We start from the raw sequence: 26,716 nt of genomic DNA, 5'->3' as shown, positions 1-26,716 counted from the left end.
AACAGTTAAAAACTCGTTCGTTTGGTCCAAAATCGTTTGGTCCAACAGTTAAAAACACGTTCGTTTGGTCCAAAATCGTTTGGTCCAAAAGTACAGGCCAAACTAGAAGTAAAATGTTGCATTGTAGAGTAAACTTATGAAATATACTGTACGTTTATATTGCCGTTCATTTGGTCCAAAATCGTTTGGTCCAACAGTTGTAAAACAGTTCGTTTGGTCCAAAATCGTTTGGTCCAACACATTAATACGAGTTCGTTTGGTCCAAAGTATAAACTATTGCGTCCCTCACATTGAAGGCGTTCAAATATCCGCCGTCGTATACAATAATAATATTAATACAATTTTTGCTTTAAACATGTTGACTTTCTATGTTTTTAACGTTAAAGACGCCATGTTTTGTTGTATTCAAACCACTAAAGCGTACATAAACAAACTTAAAGCTCAATAGTGTATCATACGGTTGGAAATCTTATAAATTAACAGTTTTTATCACATTTGGCGACCTTCTAATATACAGAGTGTTCAGTGGACCAACGTGTTTTAAATGTTTATCATACACCTTAATTTGTATTGTTGTACCGGTACTTATTTACAATGGAGTGTTTACTATTGATCATGGTTGTCTATAATTCTTAATCAAAAGGTTAAAATAGAACATGAAAATTACATTAATTAGCCTACTCATATTTTCTGGACGTCCACAATTTCCTGGTAAAAATTTTGTCTTACAGAATTATATATAAGGATCTTATTTTCTTATTTTAAAATTGATGTTCTTAATAATGTCATGTTTAGCAATATAACGTTCCATTACGAACAGTTATATAATCTTAATATTACAGTAACTCTTTCAATCATTTCTTATTGCATTATGTTATATCTATTGTACTGGTTGGTGTCTGCCTTTTTGACTACTTTTGCCGATATTTTGTCTTATTATTCAATACTGACAGATCATCACGAGATTATTGTTATACTTATATGGACTTATACTTATTGTGTATTTAATCATTGGACAATTTCCCATTATGTAATACGATACAGAATAATAAAAGTGCAGAAGGCTTTTACAGTCTATGAAAATGAATGTTAAATAGGCTACTTTTATTTATCATAGACATATCATTAAGGTACATCAGTTATAGGTCTACTCTTTGTGATATGCATAATTGTCTGAGACATACATTCAGGCACGTTGCCCATATTTTTTTTAAAATAATAGTGGTTTTCAGTAACTGGATTAAATTTTTAATAATTTTATGAATAAATGCATGATAAGTTATAGAAAGTTATTAATCCTAAATTCCAGTTTATTACATACTTTTAGAGAGTTTACTTTGATGCATTCATTCAGCTTAGTGAAAGAATACACAATGGAGTCAGTGAATGTTATTCAACTAAAGATGTGATGGTCGAACAACGGATCTAAACCTCACTATACACAAACAATTCGGAAACACAACAGTGTCATCACATCTCATCGCATTTGCATAATTTTTTACCAAGGCTGGACTAGGTTATGGATTTGGTTCAGCAAATGTTCAAGATTTGTGGTCAAACATCCTACAATTATGGTTCATTCCATCCACGAAATACATGCACAGCTTTATGTGATCGATATGGCCAAGGCAAAACTACCCCATAAATAAACGAATTATCAAGTAAGAACAGGATGATTAAATACATGGGTCAATATGGCAAGAGAAGGAATAAAACCAACTATCACAATTGCTTATTGGTAATTGCTTAGATCGAAGTAAGAATGTTACTGCTTTCTGGAGAATCAGATATTTGTATCAAATAAAAAAAACTAATTTAATATGCTGATAAAATTCTGTATTTTTATGACCAAAGATGAAGATTTACTTATAAATCCGGATACAATCTGAATGATTTTCCTAAAGCAGATGGAATTAGTTGTTAGTAATAAATATTGACTCTTTCCGTAACATGATAGACCAATTATATGAACTCATTCTCCCATATAGTGAAAGTGGCTTTGACATGAAACAAACTCATGAACAAACAATTATAAGACTCCTAAAAAACCTTTTGGGCAACCAGCCGATAAAAAGGTAGGAAATATTGTGTTAAACGAATTCATCAATCACGTTTTTTAGGGAACACAATCGTCACCCTTACTATTGCTTATCCTCCCTTCATTTAACTAAGATTTTAATGACCACTCTATCTATCACAGGAAGCTGAATTTACATAAAACCTCAAGATTAACCGTCGATTTCGACGGGGTTCCACTAGTATATATTATTTAGAAACATATCACAAAACAACAAATAATAGGCCTCGGAAGGCAGGCGGTTGGGTTGACGACGTGACGGCGATTATTTGAACGCCTTCTATGTGAGGGACGCAATAGTTCATACTTTTGGACCAAACGAACTCGTAATAGAGTGTTGAATAAAACGACCCGATCGAATGGTCCACAGTGAAACGTACAGTCTATTTCATAAGTTTACTCCACAATACACAATCGTAATTCTGGTTTTGCCTGTACTTTTGGACCAAACGATTTTGGACCAAACGAACTGTTTTAAAACTTGTGGACCAAACGATTTTGGACCAAACGAACTGTTTTAAAACTTGTGGACCAAACGATTTTGGACCAAACGAACTGTTTTACATCTTGTGGACCAAACGATTTTGGACCAAATGAAATACTCCCCAACTGGATCATAAAACGATTTTGGACCAAACGAACTGTTTTAAAACTTGTGGACCAAACGATTTTGGACCAAACGAACTGTTTTACAACTTGTGGACCAAACGATTTTGGACCAAATGAAATACTCCCGATTTTGTTCAGAATTTAAAGGACTATAACATACTAAATTATTATCAAAATTGTTCAAGCCAATTTTGGGAAAATCCTATTTTTCCGTTATTTTATGGGGTTTTTATGGGGAAATAACATAGGCCTAATTTACAATAACTTTTGTACCGTAATTTTTACAGAAAAGGGATTTGTACCATTTTGTTCAGAATATAAAGGACTATAACATACAAAGTTTTTATCAAAATCGTTCGGGCTATTTTTGGAAAAATCCTATTTTTCCGTTATTTTATGGGGTTTCATGGAAAAATCCTCATCTAAAATCAAAATTTCTAAAAAATGAAAAAAAAACTATCAAAATTGTAAGGACCATAACCTACTATGTTAAATCAAAACTGGATTTCTGTCTAAAATCCTATTTTTCGTTATTTTATGGGGTTTTTATGGGAAAATAACATAATTTACCATAACTTTTGAACCGTAATTTTTACAGAAATGGGATTTGTACCATTTTGTCCAGAATTTAAAGGGCTACAACATACTAAAGTTTAATCAAAATCGTTCGGGCCATTTTTGAGAAAATCCGATTTTTCCGGTTTTTTATGGGTTTTTATGGGAAAATCCCCATTAAAAATCAAAATTTAAAAAAAATGAAAAAAACGCCTGGAGATACCATGAATTAGAAACTACATACCAAATTTCATCGAAATCGGACCACAGGTGTAGTCTCTAGCTCTGTACACATCCAGACACACACACACACACACACACACACACACACAGACATCACTTCGAAAACCACTTTTTTGGGTCCAGGGGGACCCAAAACGAATATATCCACTCAAAACTCAAACTCGAAAATTTTGACGAAAACAATACTTTCTCCATATACTATGGTATAGGGGGAGAAAGTAAAAAGGCATTCGACACGGTTGATCATGATATTTTACTAGGCAAATTGTTTGATTGTGGAGTTCGTGGAGTAGCATTAAATTGGTTTGAAAGTTATTTATTAGGTCGTAGTCAATGTGTAAAAATTAATTCGGTTACAAGTTATATGGGTACAATAAAAAATGGGGTACCACAGGGTTCCGTATTGGGAGCAATTCTGTTAATTATTTATATAAACGATCTTTGTGAGGGTAAGTTTGCAGGTAATTTAACATCATTTGCTGATGATACGGCTATTTCCTATGTAGAATTAAGTTGGAGTGCAGTAAACATTTCAGGCCTATATTTAACACTTCTGGAATAGTTTATATTGTTGAGTTTGAAAAAAATCTGTTTTAAAGGTGGAAATAGGGATATTCTGTTTGAAAAATAAAACAATTATTTAAGTAGCCCAATTTAAAAATAAATGGTATCAGCATTGTGACACATGCTTTCTCCCATAAGTTTGTCAACAACCTTTATCATGTGTAAGCAGTGAGAGTAAATATACGGAAATGGGATTTGTACAATTTTGTTCAGAATTTAAAGGACTAACATACTAAATTTTTATCAAAATCGTTCAGGCCATTTTTGGGAAAATCTGATTTTTCCGTTATTTTATGGGGTTTTATGGAAAAATCTCCATTAAAAATAAAAATTTCTATAAAATGAAAAAACTATCAAAATTGTAAGGACCATAACATACTATGTTAAAGCAAAACCAGATTTCTTCTAAAATCCTATTTTTTGTGATTTTTTGGGGTTTTTATGAGAAAATAACATAATTTGCAATAACTTTTGAATCAACATTTTTACAGAAATGGGATTTGTACCATTTTGTTCCGAATTTAAAGGGCTTCAACATATACTAAATTTTTATCAAAATCGTTTGCCATTTATGAGAAAATCAGATTTTTCCTGTTTTTTATGGGTTTTTATGGGAAAATCCCCATTAAAAATCAAAATTTCAAAAAAATGCAAAAAAAACACCTGGAGATACCATGAATTAGAACCTAAATACCAAATTTCATCGAAATCGAACCACAGGTATAGTCCCTAGCTCTGTACACACACACACACACACACACACACACACACACACATACGGGGTTTTACCGAATACTCGCAAACACCTAATTGTGGCATCTTTCAAACTGCGGCCACCAGTAGATGAAGGAAGGTGGTAGAACCATGTGTGCATTGATATTTTTAATGAACACTCCATTTTAACATCTAACATTCCAGTTTTTAATTGTGGCACCTTGCCACAAATCGGTATATATCAACAGTGTGTGGACAGGATGCCACTAATGCGTTCGCGTTGTAGCGCTTGAGCGGTGTGTTTGCCCCACCCTACTTATCGCGTGCGCTGTTGCCAGTTCTCCGTTCTAGTTCCTTCATTCCGTTCTGTATTCATGTGGCTATGCCCTAGCCGCTGTAGCTCATTGCCCGCGCTCATCACGTCGTCTTTCATTAGTGTAATGATTTTTTACATGCAGTTTTTTCCAAGCTCCAATAATTTTGACAATTATTGGATTTAAAGTCAATGGACCAAATGAAATGTTGTGAGGATTACATAAAACTACATGCTATGTCGTTGATATTTTATCGTCACATTGTATGTATGGTTTACGAACTTAGATACTTGGATTAAAGGCCTTAATGTGCTGGGTAAATTATCAGTTTCATGGGAATATACAAGAAATTTACATTAAAATATGCAATAAGTATGACTCTGTAATAAGGTTTTTCTGTATGCATAGAATTAATTCATGGTACCTAATGTAAAAGTATGCGTAACAAATTTTTTCACCACACTATGATGTTTTTAGCTGTTTTACATACGTTAATTGGGGGCATAAAGTTTTGCTGGCCATGCCAGCTGTCATCGTCATATAGGGGCCGAGCAGGGGTTTACATCCCTAGGGCCGCAAAATCACTTGTTCACTTATTTACTTAAAACATTAATGTATATTAAATGCACAAGCTGTATCCATGGCATTGCAATAGACTTGTTTTTTTGTCACAGCTGCCTAGACAACTATTTATTGTTATTTTTGATTTTGCTGATTCCTCAAAATATTTCAGTTAAATAAGAGGGGCGTTATATTGCAAAACATACTTGGGTGAAAAATAGCGTTCGTAGCCAAAATGGGTTTGCAGCTCTCGATCGTTTCACGTTCTCGAATTCGTCTCGAACTTAAAACCCGATCTCGAGTCGGCAAAACCTCACTTTTGGCCCTAGGTACGAAATATACTTTTTTTTACGGTGGATTTAGGGACCCAAAGATTCTCACCCCGTTGTGAAGCACAGGCAGAAACACTATAGTTAATTATAAGATTATAAAGTCTTTACTGTTTTGTCTGTACATTGCGTAGAGTCATGAAGTGTTTGGTTATTTCTACGTGTTATCCTTATACGTGAAGGCGATTTCTACGAAACACTACTCCTCTGTTAATAATGGACGGATTTTTACAAACGACGTGTCAAAATAAAGTATTTTTTGTGTAGACACCCCCTTTCACCAATTCCTGTAATAAAAATCCTCGGGCTTTGCCCCACAGGCCATCAAAGTTGGAGTTTCTCCCATAAGATTACCATGGGGAATCTAAATATTTAATAGGAAACTTTGCCCCCACTAATGTGAGAGAACGGCTGGGCGTAGAAACTTGGTAGAGGTGTCCAAAGAAACGTCTTGGTCTGTAGATGAGTTATCAAAAGAAAAACTAATCAAAATCCCTTAGGACTCTGCCCCAGAAGCCTTTAAAGATCCCTCCACAGAGTTGTTTACATTTTGGCCATGTGAATAATACTTTTTAATGAAACAGCTGTTCATTTTTAAATTGTATTTCAAACAACACACATTTAATGGGAGTTACTGAATTCTACCAAATAAGTATTTGAAATGTTATTTTCTGATTTTAAAATTGATTTTCTTCTTTATCATGTCATGTTTTGCAATATAACGTCCCATTACAAAATCAGTGGAAAGTCCTTTTATCACAGCAATTCTTAAATTATTTCTTATTGAACTATCTTATATCACTTGTACGGGTTGGTGTCTGCCTTTTTCACCACTTTTGCCTATATTTTATCATGTTATACTACACATATCAAATATTAATGTAGAAATATCTGCTCTTATCGTGTCTAATAAAATCCAAACATAGAAACTTTGTCTAAAATGGTACCCATCTTGACAAATTATTTTCACCAGCCTATATTACAGACTTTGGCGCACTATGGTTTGGTAACATTATTGAAAATAGCACGACATTTTGGCTGTAAAAAATGGTACAGAGAAAATACTATTTAAGCAGCTACTGTCAATGCGGAGCGAGCGAAGCTCTTTGGGATCAATTTCAATGCAACAAATAGAGAAACATCACTTAATAACGGCTTAACGCATTTCAGCCAAACTTAACAAAATTACTTAGACTAATAGTGAGATGGTTTTTAAACAAACAAATTTCAATTAGATAATGCTAATGCAATTTAAATCTAACTTAAAATTTCCAATATTTAACATTAGGCTTATGGGACTAAAGTATACATGACAGTTTTTTGTTTACAATAAAAATATAAACAAGAGAATTATAAGGTATTTCTGAACATTCTAGACTTTTCTTTTAAACGTTTTTAAACTATTCCTATGATTTTAATAAAAATAAAAAAGCCGTTAATACATTTTTTTAAGGCGCGGAATTCACTGAAAATTGAGAAAATATACGGAACTACTTTCTCAATGCACGGAGCATAAACAAGGAGCGGAGGGATACGGGCCGGTGACTACTTTCTTGGGAACCTATTTGTGTTGCCAGCTGATTAGAAACAGTTAATGTTAGAAATCAGGATTTAATAAGCGATATATCGAACCGCATCGAAATCGATATATAATCCGATAATACCTCACAGGTTATATTATGTTGAATTACATCGACGGTGCAGTAAGTTATTACACTTATTAATAAAACGCAGATTGAACACTGATCTAATTTAGGCATGTGGGGAAGATAGGTCGGGGTTTATGAGTATTCGTGACTACATTAAGTGTTTTAAAGTAAGGTTAGATTAGGGAGGTAAAGTGTAGATTATAGATAGGTGATCGGGTTGTTTTTTTGTGTTGCGCCATATAATTTTTATCTTTTGGAATAGTTGGTTAAACGGGGAAACGATTTGAAAAATGCTTGCATTATGGTCTTAACAAGCCATCTACAGTATTCTAGCAAGACTTTATATAAAGTCAATGATTCTAGCAAATTGCTACATAAAAACCAAATGAAAAGAACATTTGGATTTGGACCTTTGACCATAGCAAAACTAACATATAATTTATGAAATGTGAAAAGTTGTATATCATTAAATACTATTCTGTAATATTAATAATTGTTCGGCAAATCCTCATTTTAATGGCTCGGCTGAAAATGGAATCTGTATTATGTGAAACAGTAATTTGGTAACAATTCAGTAATTTCAAAAGTCGATAACAGTAGCCTATCCTATATAAATACTGTTATTTGATTGCCAAGCCACGGACTATACATACGTCCAGTTACAACCGTAATAAGTAAATAATTAATTACCTGGGCTTATAGAAGTACACTTTTAACCACGGTATGGATAATTGTCTAGGCCTGTCCAGAAGTAGGCTACGAATTTCTAATCATATTATCTACATTGTATATTTAAGGCATGTCTTCTTTTCTTATTGTTATTCCGTTTTCACTTAAATCAGCTGAATGCGATGTTTACTTATTACTTATGTTTAGGCCTACATTTCAGCCATCTTATTTTATTGTTCAATAAGTAAGTCTTTTTGCATTTTTTTCGTTTTTACACGTTGAAATATATGATTGATAATTCAGTTCATTTTAATTTTTTAAGGTGTTTTACATTTTGAGTCTTACATTGAAATAGCCTACATTTTTTGTAGGCCTATGTTTTATCTTTGACTATCAATACAACTTACAGACATTCCATCCCCATGTTAAATTTGTAGCCAGCTTTTTCATCAAAATCTTCTGTATCCAATGGCCATTATTAAGGACAATATTAAAATGCTGTCTCTGTCATCCATCATATCAAGAATACTTGGTATTAACAATCATAAATTATTTCCAGCAAAGAAAGCTGAGCTTAACCGATTGCAAGGGTTGAAATGAAGACCAATGTTTATGTTGCACAGTTGAATTTAAATGTCAAATTTCCCCTCCTGTTGTTATACTTTAATACTCGTTTTTTAAATAATTACTGTTTTTTTATACTTCAATACTTTAACCGATTGTAAGGGTGAAAAATGAAGCCCAATGTTTTTGTTGTAGGCTACAGTTGAATTTGGATGTTAAATTTCCTTTCTCTTTTTTATACTTTGATGCCCTTTTTAGATGTTAATATCAGATTCCAACTACTGTAATATTTTCCTGGTCAAAACTACCATAATGCACTTCTGGAAGAGGTATCTGAATAACAAGATGTAGTAAAACAAATTTGAATTGTTATAATTTTAACCAATAAAACCAGCATTATACCTTCCGCAAAGATTCGTGGCGGCTGAAGGATTAGGACGGTCGGGTGGTGTCCCAGCCCCTAAATTAGCCCTCCTTCGGCTGCTCTGGGGTTTGACAATGAGTCACCCACTGGGCTCGATGCATGTTTGTATATCACCATAATGCGTATTAAATAACGTCATTTTTGTAACCTGCGTCAAATAACAAGAACATTGAGCCCAAACACGAAATAATTGCGATGATATTAAGCATACCACGACACGAAAACTGTCTATTATTTTAGAACCAAATGTATACTTAATATCGTAACAATTATTTCGTGTTTGGGCTCAATGTTCTTGTTATTTGACGCAGGTTACAAAACTGGTGTTATTTAATACACTTTATGGTGATATACAAACATTCTTCCAACAATGCATTGAGCCTAGTGGGTGACTCATGGTCAAAACCCAGGGCAGTCGAGCGAGGCCTAATTTAGGGCTGGGACACCACCCGACCGTCCTAATCCTTCAGCCGCCACGAATCTTTGCGGAAGGTATAGTACATCTATTGACTTTTTTACATTTAGTTACTTATACAAATATCAAATCACGTTTTTTTGCTCAACTGGCTTTCACCTCTCTGAAAGCAACCCTAGTAATAATATGTATTTTAATTTAAGTACCATACTTTAATTGATTCGGTTATATGTTTACCTCATATAACATTTGAACATGGATTGAAACATTAGATGTATTTGGAATACTCTGAGAGTGAGAAGCAAAACATAACTTTCAGCAATGTTGCATCGAAATTTACCTTTACTGAGTGATTCAGAAATGTAATTGTAAAATATTTTGTCAACATGACTAGAATGTTAATAAAATAGATGTCAGCAAGAAATAGTTTGTAAGAAAAAAAATTGCAGCATAGGACAACTTATATAGTGTTCTAACCTAAAACATTGTTATTGTTTCGATGTAAAAATTCAATCGATACAAAGTAACAACGTTACCAATTTATGTTTGTAAACAGAAATAAATTTTTTAATGGTGGCATAAAACAATTTAAATAACTATTTACTACACAAATTATTGTTAATGTAAAACATTGTTCACCACTCGGAGCAAAAGTATATTATTTATGGTACTTAAATTGTTTTATAGTACGTAGCAGTACAGTATTATTAGTTTATTAGTTGCTTGTTGCAATGTTCTACACACTGCTCAAGCGCTACAACTCATTAAGTGGCATCCTGTCCACACACTGTTGATATATACTGAATTGCGGCATGGTGCCACTATTTAGAGTGTAGGCTGGCGCGAGAACTGGCAACGTAGCATTAGGGAAGTTATAGTTCCGGCGGACGGCGCGAGGCGCGCTAGCTACCTGTATGGTTTCGTGTTCCACAATTTGGCGTGTACCTGCGCTACTTAAACTCACATCAATGAGTTCAAAAATACTCAATTGTGGCGTTTAAACGACGTAATAATGCTGGAAAACCTCAAATATGATCGAATTAGCTGTGGCACCCTGAAAAAGGTGCCACAGTACGGCCGTGTGCCTGTGAAGGATGCCACTATTCGGTGAATACAGACACACACCCACACACACATACATCACTTCGAAAACCACTTTTTTGGGTCCAGGGGGGCCCAAAACGAATATATCCACTCAAAACTAAAACTCGAAAATTTTGACGAAAACATACTTTCTCCATATACTATGGTATAGGGGGAGAAATTAAAAAGGAACCGAGAATCGATTTTGGTTAGTAACCGGTACCGGAACTGACATTGAAATAAGTGGTACCGACCCATCACTATTATATTTATTTTAACACTGCGGAGCAGCATGGTTCCTCTAGTTGAACATGAAGGAGTTCGGTCTTTAGATATAGAAAAGTTGGCAAGACGGTTCCTAGAAACAAAGAGCCTTAAGGGCTTTGTCAGTCAATAGGAATTAATGTACAGGGTCAGTCCATATCAAATCAACACACTTTCAACATATTTTTTACCTTGAAATCTTAGATTTTGATGAAATTTGGTACAGAGGTTACCTGTATGAAGACTACAAAAAATACCAAATTTCAGCTCAATATCTCAAACGGTTGCCAAAATACGGCCATTTAAAGTTTTCAAAAAACGGTCAAAATCGCGCTGCAGTAAAACTTCTATAGTTATATACAACAGTCATAACTCTTCTCCTGTTTAAGTTAGAAACATGGAAAAGGTGTTGTTCAGTAAAAGGCCAGCTGACCATATGAGCATATTAAAATAATCCCCACATGTCAACAACAATACAATAATAAAATTTTGAAAATGTAAACATTCTGGTTCAAAAAGTGCAATTTTTCTCTCTCGTAATATCGTTTCTTTGTGTAACATCATTCATTTATCTCTCCTTTTATTTTGACCTGTTTCATTTACCTTTTCCTTTTGTATGCATTTACCCTTTTTAATTTGACTCTAAATTCTGTGTACTGTGAGAACATTTGGACATTCATGAAACATATCTTCTCAACTAGAGACAACATTCGACCAGATCTTCTTTCAAGACCTTAATAACGTCAAAGTGGTAACATAACTATAGTTCAGTGTTAAAAATTCAACCATAATTATTTTCTGTTGTCAAAATTAAATTAATAATGAATGAATGAATGATTTATTCCGTCAAATTTGCTACAAAGTACAATATTACCTTTTTACTATAATATTAAGTTTACAACATGAAACAATCAAAAACAAAAAAAAATAACAAAGTTGTGAACTTAATGTTGAATTATACTAAAACTAGCAAAACGAACATAATAAACTTATAATTTTGTAGCTAGTTATAATTGAATGGTCTTGTGGAATCAGCAGACATAGACGAACTCTGCCTGTGCGTCTGCTGGGTTGCATATAATCTTTAATGACCTAAACTTGTTTGATTGAAGATTCAAACGGAGAACCTTCAAAGGAGAAACGGAGAATAACCCATATACAGTCCACTTTATTATTTCTACAATAACCTTTTGATTACGCAACATCTTTGGTCCGTTCGCGTCGGATTGTTGACTAACCAATTGATTTAACTAATTATTTGGACTTTTGGTGAAGATTAAAGACGAACATAACCTCATAAACTCTCAATATTGTCGTTCCCGCATATTGTGTACTTTCTCTCTGTACTCTACCTCTATCTCTCTCACTCTCTGGATCACAGTAGCCTAATTCACGTTAGCCTATCTAGGCCTACTCCAATGACTGAAAGACTCTGTGACATTATAGTCATTTTGTAAACATTATACCAATCCTTCAGTGTTTATATTTTTTGTTGATTGGTTCCGAGTTAAGGCCCATAAACTGTTTAATTGAACTAGCCTAATTCATTTTGTTTTATGTAACGAAGTGAAATAACTTTTGTGCCTTGTGTATTTTGACTGTATTTGTGTTCAATGATGGCTCCTGTTAAGGTCCCTATTAGGCCCTATTAAGGTTTCTACCTATGAAAGACTAACTAAACAATTCAAAGTTAGACTTGTAAAAATTCAAGAAAATGTAAATTCTATAAATGAAAGTGCTAAAGGAAACAACCTATCCTCTGTGCAAATAAAATCACTTCATAACTAACTATTTAGATGAAATCAGGAAAAAGCGAGACGACTTTGAACTAAATTTCAGGCGCGTTTTAGAACATTGTTCTGACGAAGAACTCGATGGCATTATTTTAAATGATGATGAAAACACTATTGGTGAATTATGTATACATCTTTGTAGTACTATAGAGTCACTAATCCCTATTGACGAACCTCAATCTCCCCCTCAAGAAATGGTGAATAATTCCAACTGTACTGCTTTCATGCAACCTGTCCACCTACCGCAACTTGACTTGAAAACCTTCTCGGGAAACTCAGCCGAGTGGATTAATTTCATCAATCTTTTTGATAGCGCTGTACACCTCAACACATCTCTGTCTCCAGTATCAAAATTTCAATACCTACTAAGCTGTCTAACTGAAGAACCTCTAAATTTAATTAAAAACTTAAACATCAGTGCATCTAACTACGAAATCGCATACAATTTGTTGCGCGATCGATACCACAATCACAGACGCTTAACTTCTTTACATTTAAATGCCATATTGGATCTTCCCATTGCCACATCTGAAAATACAAAATCAATACGTGAATTTCTAAATCATTTCCTGGAACATACACAATCACTTATTGCTTTAGAAAGTGACATCACTACCAATGACAATCCTTTGCTGTCAGCTCATTTGCTCCGTAGACTTGATAGAAATTTACGGCAAATACTTGAACATTACCGCTCATTCAAATCATGTGAAACTCATTCGTTACCATCTGTGGACGAAATCATTAAATTTCTCAATGAAGATGCCAACCTACACTCTTCAACTTTTTGTCACAAGGCTAATTCAAAGCCTGCCCTCACATCTAGTAAAAATTACTCCAAACCAAGCACCCGCTATACTGCACTTGTAAGCTCAGATGATCACTCCACTTCTGTAAAGACATTTCCATCATGCTTTGCCTGTCAACAAATCGATCACAAAATCTACATGTGTAAGGTTTTTGCTAAGAAATCTCCAAATGAGCGTTACAAACTTGTAAAGGAGCAAAATAAATGTATTTCATGTCTTGGCAATCACACACTCAAAGATTGTCGCTCAACAGGCACATGTCTTAAAGTAAACAAAAACACCACACCTTGTTACATTTCGAAAATGTTGTAAAGTCGGTGCAGCCTCCTCCTATAGCCAAACCCTAAAAACCTTCAACTGCTACACCTTCTGTAGTCGCTTCTGCTCAACCAGAAATGTCACTCTCGATTTCTCAGCCTGCAACTACGGTACTGCTAGGCACCGCTCTCATTAAAATTACCGCTAATAATGGAATCTCTCATGTCTTTCGATGTCTGCTCGACAGTGGAAGTCAACTCAACTTCATGACGGAGAAGGCAGCACAGCTATTAAACGTCTCTCGTCACCGCTCTACTCACACAATCGTGGGAATCTCTGCATCGCAATCTTCAACAAAAGGACATGTACTCCTAGAACTATCTACACTATGCAGTGAAGTAATTGCTTCAAATCAACCTTTCCATATTCTAGATAGAATTTCCGCTCCTTTGCCTCGTACTCAACTCTCTTTTGAGGTTTACAAACTGGTAAAACCTTTTGTTCTTGCAGATCCGACCTTTCATATACCTCAGAATATTGACATTCTCATAGGAGGTGCTTTGTTTCCAGAACTTCTTACTCATCAATCCTACCCATTGGGCTCAAACCTTCCATTCGTTATTGGAACACGATTGGGATTTGTGTTAATGGGCAATGCACCAACTTTGTCTAACTCTTCTCCCACCTCATGCCATTCATCTCTACTCTCCACTACGGACGAGCTACATAATACTCTACTTCGCTTTTGGCAACAAGAAGAAGTCCCGCAGTGCAATCTTATCTCTGAAGACGATCGCATCGCTGAAGATCACTTCAAATCAACTCACTCCCGCTCTCCAGATGGAACATATGTGGTTCGACTCCCTTTCAAGGACCAACATCAACTATAGGTAACATAACTATAGTTCAGTGTTAAAAATTCAACCAAAAGTCCATAATTATTTTCTGTTGTCAAAATTAAATTAATAACCCATATACAGTCCACTTTATTATTTCTACAATAACCTTTTGATTACGCTACAGGTGTAATTTTTAGCTCTTTTTATGCCCTTTCTAATGATATACAACACATAATAGGTTATGACAACAAAATCTTTTTCAAATTCATCCTACAGTGTTGTCACTATGAGCTGTAGGCAGCTTTTTGACTGTAAGAATGCATCATCTAGTAAAATAATTAAAATTTTTTAGAAACGAAACATGAACATTATATTATAGCTTGCGAGATCATCTATACTGTACAAGGCACTGAATAAATTAAATATAAAATGTTCAGTAAAGTAAAAAGGAGTCTATATTTTATCATCGTAAAAATTACATTGATTAAATTGTAAGTATGAAATGTGATCCTTACTTCAGTTTTAATGGTGTTTGGAAATGTTAAGTAGCTTGATTTTACTTTCAATTAATTTTTTAATAATATTTTTTTAAATAATTTACTCTAAAATTACTCTACATAGTAAATAATAAAAATTCTTTGATTGGATAGAGCTTGTACAATGTGGTGTTTAGTGAAATAGTATCCAGGAAGAGTGGAAGTATGGCGAAAAGCGTTAGTTTTGTTGGACGTTATGGGTAGGGAGAATGAGTCTACGAAAAAGGGGAATACTTGCATTGGGGCGCAGTGAGATTAGTTACGCCACTGGTTGAGAGCAGTGGATTCGGATGTTTGATTGTGATGTTTGATTTAGGTAGTTTTGTGACTTAGGCTATGCAAGATTGATTTGTTCTAAAGTTAACATGAATTTAGGCCTATGTTTAAACTCGTAAAATAATCAAATATAGTGAGGAATAACTGTAAATACGTCAAAATTATCGAAGGTACTATTTAATAACATTATTTTGTATGGGGAAGGAGCAAAAATATAACCTACACATGGCAACACTAGGAGGATTAAACATTAAGGAGAGGACACACTGTAGTTTCGTTGAAGCTCGATTTTTGGCCGCCGGCACCGTACTGGGATACTTATATTGTGTATTATTTTTAATACTATCCATGAATTAAAATTTTAATTATATTTTAATCACTGTAAGTGTATATGAAAATCTTTCTTAAAGAGAAATAAAATAAGTTTTAATCCTTTAAAAGCATGATAAACGCACTTTGGCGTCAGAAGACGCGATGATTACTAAACGTTTATACTTTTTTACTCAAAGATTCTTTGGGCAAACAATTCAAATATAGCTCAACATGATATTAAAAAATCAAGAATTTTATTGCCAAGAAATTGTTTTACTTTTATTTTTGTAACTTAATTGTAACGGCTGTTAGTGTATATAAAGTGAGCGCGGATTTGAATTTTTTCTTAACTGGCTATTTAAAATCACCTGCCTAGCCCATAAATGCCTTAAAACTAGTAAAAAAAGGAATTTATAAATCGAGAAAACTATGAAAAATGCAAATTTAAAATGTATTTCACCACCCAAATTAAATTTTTCATTTTAACTTATATTTAATAAGATTATCGGATTGTTTTATAAACTGGACAAATTAAAAATAATTTTATTGTAACTATTTTCCTAAATACTACTTTTAAATATAGGTAAGTTTATATTTTTTATACCGAGAAACTCTTAAGGAACACGAATAAATTGATAATTTGTATAGATAAATCATATTTCTTTCAAAAACGTAATTATAGTAATCATATGTTCAAAGTCTTCAACAATTTTTTCAACTTTGATCTTCATCAATAACAAATTTTTTATAGAAATTATTGATACCATTCGATAGGAAATTTAATTTACTTTAAGAATGCCATCGGTGAATAACACAGGTATTTTAGTTTAGCGGCAATTTTAATTTGAAACAGCGCGCGTCACGTTTTTCCCTATCCCTCCCATGTTATAGCGGCGGCTTTTTGCCACTCTACGGCTCCGCGTGCCCCTCTAGTGTTCTGCTAAAGTTGGCTTTACCGCAACATGTGTATTCCTATTCGTGTGCCCTCTCCTTAATGTTTAATCCTCCTAGTGGCAACACTGCTCCTGGTGGAAGAAGACTCCATGCCCTGTGTGACAGGAATTTACTGCGACACACAATAAGAGTACAGAGTGCGCTACTTGACCAGACTATACTTTTGCTTATTTAGTGTAGGCCTACTAAAAATAAACACTGCTAAATTACTGTATCATTTGCATTTAAGGATGACAAGAGTATATTGAATGGTATCAATGTTTTAAAAACCTTAAAATAAGGTAAAAAAATAGTTAATAACAAGTTTAACAGGAAGAGCACAATATTCCTTCATGAAGCATGATAATAAATTTCAAGTGTAACCTGGGAAAAATAAGTTGCATGTAACACTTTAATAATATTTCCATAACTAAAAAGTGTGAAAAATTATTAGTCCTACTCGCTAAATTGGCCGGAGTTAAACTGAATTCTAGGCCTCTTCTTTGATTTTGAAAAAGTTATCACCAAGCTAGTATTTATATCACACAGTAGGAACAATTAATATTGATCTACACAATTCAGGTGTTCTTATATGATTACATAATCATTACTGTCATATTACCTTTGGATGGTTGGTAACAATGCAGTATTCACACACATTGACTCTATGTTCATAACAAAATTGGTTTGTTACTCGACGTTTGGGGCATTTACAGAGACCCATTATCCTAAAACAAAATATATAAACATGTCATTACTTATGATACATCGCAGGGAACTAAATAACAGTTTCCTTAAAATACCAACAAGCCAGTTTTAAATACAATTATTATTGATGGCAAATCTTATCTTACTAATATTATAAATGTGAAAGTTTGTGTGTTTGTTTGTTTGTTTGTGTGTTTGAAGTTCAATCACGCATAAACCACTGGATGGATTGGGCTGAAATTTGGCATGATGATAGCTTACATTCCCGATTAACATATAGGCATATTCTTATCTCAAAAATCCTTTCGGGCTCCGCCCCAGTGGCTCTGTAATTCCCCATGTTAACCTTATGAGTTTTCATATTTAAAGGGAATTAAAGAATTTAGTCAGCTGTTTCAACTAAAAAAGTTGGTTCTATGATATGGAAAAGCATTAAAAAGTTATATAAGATTTACCAACAGGGTGCAGCACTATATTTTTTTTGCATTTATGAAAACAGCTAATCTATATACCGGTAAATAAAATTAGAGTTTTGTCTGTACATTGCTCAGAATCATAAATGTTTAGGTTATTTTTACGTTTTATACATTAAAGAAGCCGAAACAAGGCTCATCTAAATTTCTGTCTGTCTGTCTGTCGGTAACACTCAAGATGGCATTTTACGCAATCTTCTCCAGGAAAACGAGAGTATACCTATCAAGATCCAAGTCATTTTAATGTATTCACTGGATTGGTGAGAGTGTCTTTTGCCATTAAAATATGGCCTCACTAATTTGTATATAAAATTACGGACGTTCAAAAATGCAGTTTTGTGCAATTTTTTCAAGTTTTTGTCCAATTTTTATCACATAATCATCTATGAAATAACGAACAGCTGTTCGGATCAAGATTATTTTTTCTAGCTGTCACTGATATGTTTACAAATGTTGTTTACAAATACCGCAACCATTTCCGATCACGTTTTGAAGGCAAATCCCAACCAAGTGAGATTAAAAACGTTTTTCTTACATAACGGATTTAATTAATCACAAGTGGAATAATATAGTGTAACAGTAAATGAAATTAAATAACTAGGCATCATTCAGGTCAGGAACCAGAGATTCTTTGTGTTTTGTGTATAAAACTGTTCTTGAGTTTTGATAACCAGAAAGAAGACCTTGAATCAGTATTGTATATGGCTGGGAAACTTTATTTAAGTCAGATACTGTATTTGCGAAGGTTTAAATATAATAGTTTTGCCAGCATATCTGAAAATATGCAAACCAACTGCTGTTCTTAATATAATAAGGTTTCAACTGACTACAATAATATCCCCGTGCGTAGAACGGGCACACAGATAGTTTAAACTAAGCAGCAACAAAAAACTGTGATTCGCGATGAGAACTGTCAAAGTAGGATTGTTTACAGTAGTTATGTTTATGTTTTTCATTTCACGAATAATTTGTGATATTTTGCGAATTGTTGATAATTTATTTTTCTGTATTGTTTAGGTGAAGTGGTAGAACATTATGGCTATGGTAGATGTGTAATACTATAGAATACTGTAAATTTAAAAAAGCAAATTTTATCAAACTGTGTCCTCCCTTATTGCAAACGCAAAGCTTGAGTATAACTGCAATAAGCATTTTATGTTTATTCCAACCCCGTACGAAGGACGGGTACTCTGCTAGTATTTGATATATCTACAATGCGATATCGTGTAATTTTTAGATGTCTACTTACAGTATTTTTCACGCTGAATCCAAAAATGCAATCAGTGTGCAAACATAATTTTTTGTCATTTATTTTATAATTTTTGAGAAATGTTAAACCCACAAAAATTGTTGAACATTTTTTTTTTGTAATGTTTTATATGTTACATTGAAGCCCATAATTTTCCAAACAAAATGATATATAAAACAGTATACTTTACATTGTTTTTAAGTTTCTAAGATACATTTTAATAAAACCCTGCGATTGCGCAATAACCACGTATATCACTACTTTTGATTTTTAACAGTAAAACAATGATAAACGTAATAAAATCAGTCATCAGTGCAAGGTTAACCAAGCTCTTTACAAATACGCACGTCAGCTGTCTGCTACAATATTTTTGGAACTAAAATGAAAAGCGTATAGAAACAGACATCAGGAGAAAGCTCTGAATCTCCTGAAAAAAACGATACCTAACTCGATCCAGTTCAATCCGATTCAGTCAGTCCCAGAGCCGTCGCCGTAAACAGTGTTTGTGAGTCGCAAAATCGACACATAACACTACAGCGGATGTGTTATGAGTCGCTTTTACGACACATAACACTTGGAGGGTTAAGGTGACACAGTACTCCCTATCCTCCCGCCCATGTTAAAAAGACAGTTTTTAGGTAGCCTACACATAACTTTTACAAATATTAACCTATCAACTTGAAATTTTTTTACTATGTTTAATACATTATTACCAACAATAATATGAAGTAAAAAAAGTTTTTGAGCAAAATTAAATTTTTACTACGACTTTAAAAATTTTATAAAATATTTTGTAATTTTAGCGAATTTCCCATATAGGGAATAAGCTATTACCGTAGGTCTCATGGTAAGACCTAGACCCGGGACAGATTTACTTTTTCGTTTTGAGGTCCCCAGAGGCCAAAAACACCATCCGTTCAAATTTATATATATATATTTATATATGTGTCCGTTAGCGCGATAACTCGAGCAAAATTGATCCGATTTTGATGAAATTTGGTACAAACGTGTAAACCTACATTTATTCTAACGAGTTCGCGAACCAGCATAATCGGACCATGGCATCAGGGGTTTATGGGGGGTTTTATGGGGTAAAAATGGGTTTTTCTAATTTTTGACCCTAAAAACTTTAAATTTCTAAATTTCTCTCTAGACCATTTTGAAGAGCTTAAAAAAACAAATAATTTAGTATATTGAAGTGTTTTTTAATGTTCATTGACTACGGAGAAAATTAAAAAAAATTGTAAATTTAAAATTCCCATGTTATTCTTATGGAGAATAAATAAACTGTTCTAGTTTGCTTGTTTATGGATATATTTTAATCAGATTTGGCAATTTGGTTTATTTCATAGTAAGCTATCAATATTTCAATTGAAAAAACATACCTCAACATCTTCCCCGTAGCAGCAAACCTAACTACTAACTAAAATTAATGTTATTTAAATAGGAGGAAATAAATCTAAAAAATTTATAGGGAATATTTTAGTAGAAATCAAGCCGGGTAAATGGAAATTCGCTTAGTATGCAGGTTTGCTGCGACGGGGGTATTTTAACATAAAGTATTTTTTTATTTTAAAGTTCCGTATCATATGAGGAACACACACACAAATTTTTATTGAAATTGGATTATAATTGAGGAAGAAAAGTGTACCTGACTAAAAACCACTTGACTTTCGGAAAAACTACAAAAGTACCCCCTGTCACGGGTGGTAGTAGGACCCTTGAGCATACTAAAGTAAGAGTGTATAAAAGTCGCTGTATAACTTAAAATATTTTTTCTTCCATAAAATTTGGTATGTATGTGTTCAGGAAAGTGTGTTCTACAAAACTAAATAATAAAAAATGTTTACAAAAATTTTAATATTTGACGGCGTACCCTATGCATCATGATTAGTAGTAGGACCTTGGGCATGCTAAATTAGGCTGCAAGAGTTAACAAAAGTAGCTGAAAATTTTAAAAATAATTTTTTTCTTCCTTAATAGGTATTTATTAACCCTCCCAGTGTTACTTGACGAAAATTCGACAAGCAGCACACTTTGTGTAGTGTTACTTGTCGATTTTTCGACACGCAGACATCGTTTACGGCGAAGGCTCTATGACTGACTGGATCGGATTGAACTGGATCGAGTTAGGTATCGTTCTTTCCGTAATATTCTAAGCTTTCTCCAGAGGTCTGTCTCTAAGCGCTATTCATTTTAGTTCCGAAAATATTGTAGCAGACAGCTGACGTGCGTGTATTTGTAAACAGCTAGGTTCCCCCGGACCGATGACTGATGTGTTTTATTACGTTTATCATTGTTTTAGTGTTAAAAATCAAAAGTAGTGATATACGTGGTGCATTATAAGAAGATTTAAGTGGTTTTGAAGTGCTGGTTGATGATCCTGAAGAAGTAGGTAGTGATATTGATGTAAATTATCAGCCAGATTCCTAGCTATGGTTAGGCTATGCATTCTTAGCTAAACGCTATGTACTGAAATCAGTTTTTTGCCCATAACTTATTTATTTGCAAATATACTTCCTTATATTATTATATATTTGTAATCCTTATAAAATTTAGAACAAAGTGGCTATTTTCAAATATTTATAGGCCTATAATTTATACAATTTCATTGAGCGCGAACTTATTTTTTTTTTTTTAATTTTCAAAATTATATTTTTTTACCTAAAAATTTTTTTTTTGAAAAAATGTTCCTTATGTTTTATATATAATATTGAAGCCCATGATTTTCCAAACAAAATGGTATATAGAACATTAGAATTAACATTGTTTTAAGCTTCTCAGATCCGTTTTAATAAAACCTTGCAAATGCGCCAAAAATAGGTGGACATTAAGGCCTAAACTATGGACACTTGGAGGGTTAATCTACGTCTTCAAAAAAGTCTGTTCTACAAAACTAAACAATAAAAAAATTTTTTTTTAAATTCATATTTGAGTACTGTGTTACCTTAAGGCAACATACCGTAAGTTATATCTGCTTAAAAGGTGTTGGAAACAAATGAGAGAGTAGTAAATCAACAGATAATATAACATAAGCTAAACCCAGCTCTTATGTTTCTGGCCATTCTTTAGTCATAACTAGCAGAGCACCCGTCCTTCGTACAGGGTTGGCATATAAGTATAAAATGCTTATTGCAGTTATAATCAAGCTTTGCGTTAGCAATGGGGGAGGACACAGTTGTTTGATAAAATTTGGTTCATAAGTTTACGGCATGAAATAGTATAACACATCGACCATTGCCATAATGTTCTACCACTGCACCTAAGCAATAGAAGAAAATAAAATATTAAACATTCCCAAAACATCACAAATTATTCGTTAAATTAAAAACTCAAACCTAACTGTAAACAGTCCTACTTTGACAGTTCTCATTGTGTATCACAGCTTTTTGTTGCTGCTTAGCTCAAATTAGCTGTTGTCACTTATGCAAAAACAAAATAATAAGAGTGCTGGGAACCCTTATGACTTTTTAATGCGATTGCATATTATAGAACCAACTTGTAAAGTTAAAACAGCTGACTAAATTCTTTAATTCCCATTAAATATGAACTAGTGTAGCCTACATGTTGCTTGAATTCAAGCAATTGCAAAGTATTACAGGAGTTATTTCAAAACGAATAACAGTCATATTTACAATGAGTTTAAAAGTCAACTCAAAGATTACCGGCGTGTAACTCAGACCATGTTTATCTTCGTTATTGATAAACCTAAAGCATTCCGGCCAGTTTTCTCCTTTTCAAAATGCCTCGCTGTACAGGCAACACAGGTCATTGATAGAGGGCCAGAGAACGAAAAGTCGTTTTGGGGTAGTGTTAGGGCGAATTTATAACCTATTGAGATTGTCCAGGGTCAGGTGCTGACTGTGATGAGTTAAGCCTATTATGAGCCACTGTTTTGTAGCTGCGGTCGTTATCACGACGCCTCCTGTCTATGTTTCGTTGTCGCGTTGGAGGCATTTAAAAGAAAATTAAAACAACAAATAAACAAATTATAGCTACACAAAACAACGATAAATACGCAAATTTAAGTTACAATCATACTAAAACCATCCGTAATAGCAACACAAAACAATGATAGTTACAGAAATTTAAGATACAACCATACTAACACGATCTGTCTTGGGGGTTATGTTTACACAAATTCAAATAGTAAATAAATGTACTCAATGTGTTTCTGAATTGACAAATAAATAACAGCAATTAAATTATACAGCTGATCAAACTGTAAACAATTATGTTCTTCATAAGGATAACATGGGAACTTTCAAAGCCACTGGGGCAGAGCCCAAGGGACTTTTTCAAAAATGTAAGGCCAGTTTGCAAATCAACGCGAAACGCTCTTTCCAATGAGACGTCAATGGATAAAATCGCTTAAGAAATGACAGAGGAGTTCAACCGACAAAATTTCATGTAGCGTATTAATTATAGGCCTATAGATACACATTAAGGCTAACATGGGGAACAACAGAGCCAATGGGGCGGAGCCCGAAAGGATTTTTGAGATAAGAATATGCCTAAATGTTAATCGAGAATGTGAGCTATCACCATGCCAAATCTCAACCCAATCCGTCCAGTAGTTTATGCGTGATTGAGCAATACACAACCTCACAAACTTTCAGATTTATAAAATTAGTAAAGATAGGCCTAGGCCTAGCTAAACTTAGTGTCTTATAGAAATCTAAAAAAAAATATGTTTATTTAGTGTTTTAGTGATAAATAAATGTAATAAGTTATAACTCAAATAAATCTTTATAGGCTAGATTGCAGCGAGCAATTAATTTGGATACAAATAATGCGAGGTTTTACAATACAGATTATTTTACAATTAAATCTTCATTGGTACTTACACATAACCTAAACAATCTTAATTTGATTGCGATTGACAGAAGGCAGTCGGATGTCGGAATCGGCAGAGGAGGAATGGTGATGACGTTGCCAACCCTGCCAACCTGCCAACCTCGGTCAGATTTCAATAACCGTTGCCGTTGGTAAAATAATATATTGTCTAGTGCGTCAGTACTATCATTGATTCCGGTGGTACTATAAGAAGACTGGATATTATCATAGACTAACCAACGTATGTTTTATCTACGATATTATCCCAATCAGGGGTAGGTGTATGGCGGAATGGGCACACGGAAGGGACTAAGGCTAAAGGTGTAGTGACGTAGTGGTTAATGTCTTCTCTTGAGGCGACACGATTACCGTAACGAAACGATGTGATTTCAGCGGCGTTCGTGGCATAGTTGGTAGCGTTTCGGAATGGTGATCAGGATGTCCGGGGTTCGAAACCCGCCGACAGCACCAACTTTTTGTCAACAAATTTTTCATTTCAGCAAGTTTGGTTGGTTAGGTTAGGTTATGATAGTTTAATTTTATAATACTAAATTTTAAAATTAATTTTATAATTAATTAAAAATTTTAAGTGATCATTAATTAGATTTTTATCTTATATAGTTTTTATATTATCAGCAAGTCTGGTTGGTTAGGTTATGTTATGACAGTTTAATTTTAAAAATTAAAAATTAATTTTATAATTTTAAAACAATATTTTATAATTAAAAAGTTAATTTTATAACAAAAAATTAAAAATTAATTTAAATTTTTTCAACTTAGCAGTCCTAGCGGCGAACGCTGACACTACAAGATATGTTAGCCTTAGTCCCTCCCGTGTGCCCCACCGGGTGTATGGCTCTGGGGAGTGGGAATTTTCGGCAGGGATTTTATCCCTAATCCTTGTATTTTTCCCTATTTTTGGGGTAAGACAGTCCAAACCTCGTAAACCCCCGATTTTTCTGGCGAGAAATTCAATGAACCAATTGCCACCTCCCCCACAACCCTCCCTTTTTACTTGCAAGGGGAGAATTCCCACCTATTCCACCTTCTTATCAATAAAACTTTAATCGAGTCAGTGAATAGAAATGAAAAAATACTAATTGCATTCATAGATCTTGCTAAAGCGTTTGACTCTATTGATAGGAAAATTCTTTTCAAAAAGTTAGAATATTTGGGAGCCCTGTCATGGTTTAAAAGTTATTTAAGCAATAGGACTCAAGTAGTATCAATCAATAACGCAATTAGTGATCAAATGATTGTATATTTTGGAATTATCCAAAGAAAGATCCAAAGTTCTACAGTGGGGCCTTTACTTTACTATTTTTAATTTACATCAATAACATTAGATAAAATTGATATTTCTGGAAAAATATTCTTGTTTGCAGATGACACAGCGGTAATCTTTAGGGCACGAACTTGGGAAGAGGTTTTTAATATTGCATCATCAGAATGGGTTGCTGTCAATGCGCCACCACGTCAAACCGCCACCTCGGTGTTTTGGCCAGAGGCGTCAACCCGCCACCACAAAAAAACCGAGGTGGTGGGTTGACGTGTACGTACAGGTCAACCCACCACCTCGACAACAGGCCACCACGACAACCCACCACCACACAATTTTCCGAGGTGGCGGGTTGTCGTACACACTCAAGTCAATGAGCCACCACGACAACATGCCACCACGACAACCCACCAACACCAGTTTTTATCAGAGGTGGCGGGTTGTCGTGAAGCTCCATGTTCGATGTCAGCAACCCGCCACCTCGCACGTAGGCGACAACGTGCCATCCCGTCAACCCGCCACCACTCTTTTACGAGGTGGCGGGTTGACGTGTACGCTCAGTGTTCGGTGCCGTCAACGCGCCACCTCGCTCATAGGCGACAACGTGCCATCTCGACAACCCGCCACCATGCACTCTTGTCGTAAATCGGTCGGATTTATATTCTGTAGCATTAAATATATTGTGCTTTGATTCAGTTAATTTAGAGAAAGTTAATGTACCTAACTCTTTAATAGCATTTCTGGAAATTTTAGTTTATTTTCGGAAGAAAGATTGATAGGTAATTCAATTATTAACATGGCAAAAACCCGACATTTGAAAGGGTCTCACGCCCTTAAGGGTACGAACTTTTAAATTCTAAAACCTTAGTGCAAAACTACGAATTGGTCCGAATCCTTTAACCCCTTAAACGTTGAAATTTGTCCACAAATAAGGGAGGAGTACTGTAGTGTTCACAAAACACAGCCCTCGCGTCAAGGGCGGTCCCAGGGGGGGGGGGGTCAGGGGGGTCGTGACAACCCCCCAAAATATTTTTTATATATATATAAACTATTATACCAGGGAAACATTAATAATTTTTATTGCAAATCGTTTTACCAAATTTAAATTCGTTGTAGTCTTTACACTTGTAGCGAACGAAAGGACTAATTACAAAGTCTAATCTAAAACTTGGTATCGTTCAAGTCTGACTATGCTTTTGTACGTTGAAAAGTAGGGAAGATCGGCAGACAACGGACGCTTTCAGCCATATATGGCAACGGCAGTGTTCGATGCTGGCGTTCGACGTTCGGCTGCATTCTTCTTCTTATTTAATTTTTCGGCATTTAATGTTATAATTCATTTTAACCCAGATGATTGAAAACTTGAATTGGGTATTGGATA

At 34.2% G+C, this 26,716-nt stretch overlaps 1 protein-coding gene across 1 annotated transcript in view; it reads right to left on the bottom strand.

Annotated features, from left to right (window-relative positions):
- The window catches only part of LOC128983646 (zinc finger protein-like 1 homolog), a 66,373-nt gene extending 42,201 nt beyond the window's left edge, over positions 1-24,172 (bottom strand). Inside the window, exons 1-2 of the mRNA XM_054403019.1 lie at positions 24,068-24,172; positions 17,413-17,518 (exon numbers count right to left, since the gene is read on the bottom strand). Of these exons, the coding sequence (XP_054258994.1) occupies positions 17,413-17,514 (102 nt within the window). The 5' untranslated portion in view covers positions 17,515-17,518; positions 24,068-24,172. The remainder of the gene's footprint in view (positions 1-17,412; positions 17,519-24,067) is intronic.
- Between the last annotated feature and the right edge of the window lie 2,544 nt (positions 24,173-26,716).

Source organism: Macrosteles quadrilineatus, unplaced genomic scaffold (genome assembly GCF_028750875.1).
Source record: "Macrosteles quadrilineatus isolate MER2022 unplaced genomic scaffold, UCM_ALF_1.0 Scaffold_1__1_contigs__length_201487025, whole genome shotgun sequence".
In the NCBI taxonomy this organism is placed as follows: Eukaryota; Metazoa; Arthropoda; class Insecta; order Hemiptera; family Cicadellidae; genus Macrosteles; species Macrosteles quadrilineatus.
Note: the sequence above shows the minus strand (reverse complement) of the source record. Positions and strands in the feature narration are given on the sequence as shown.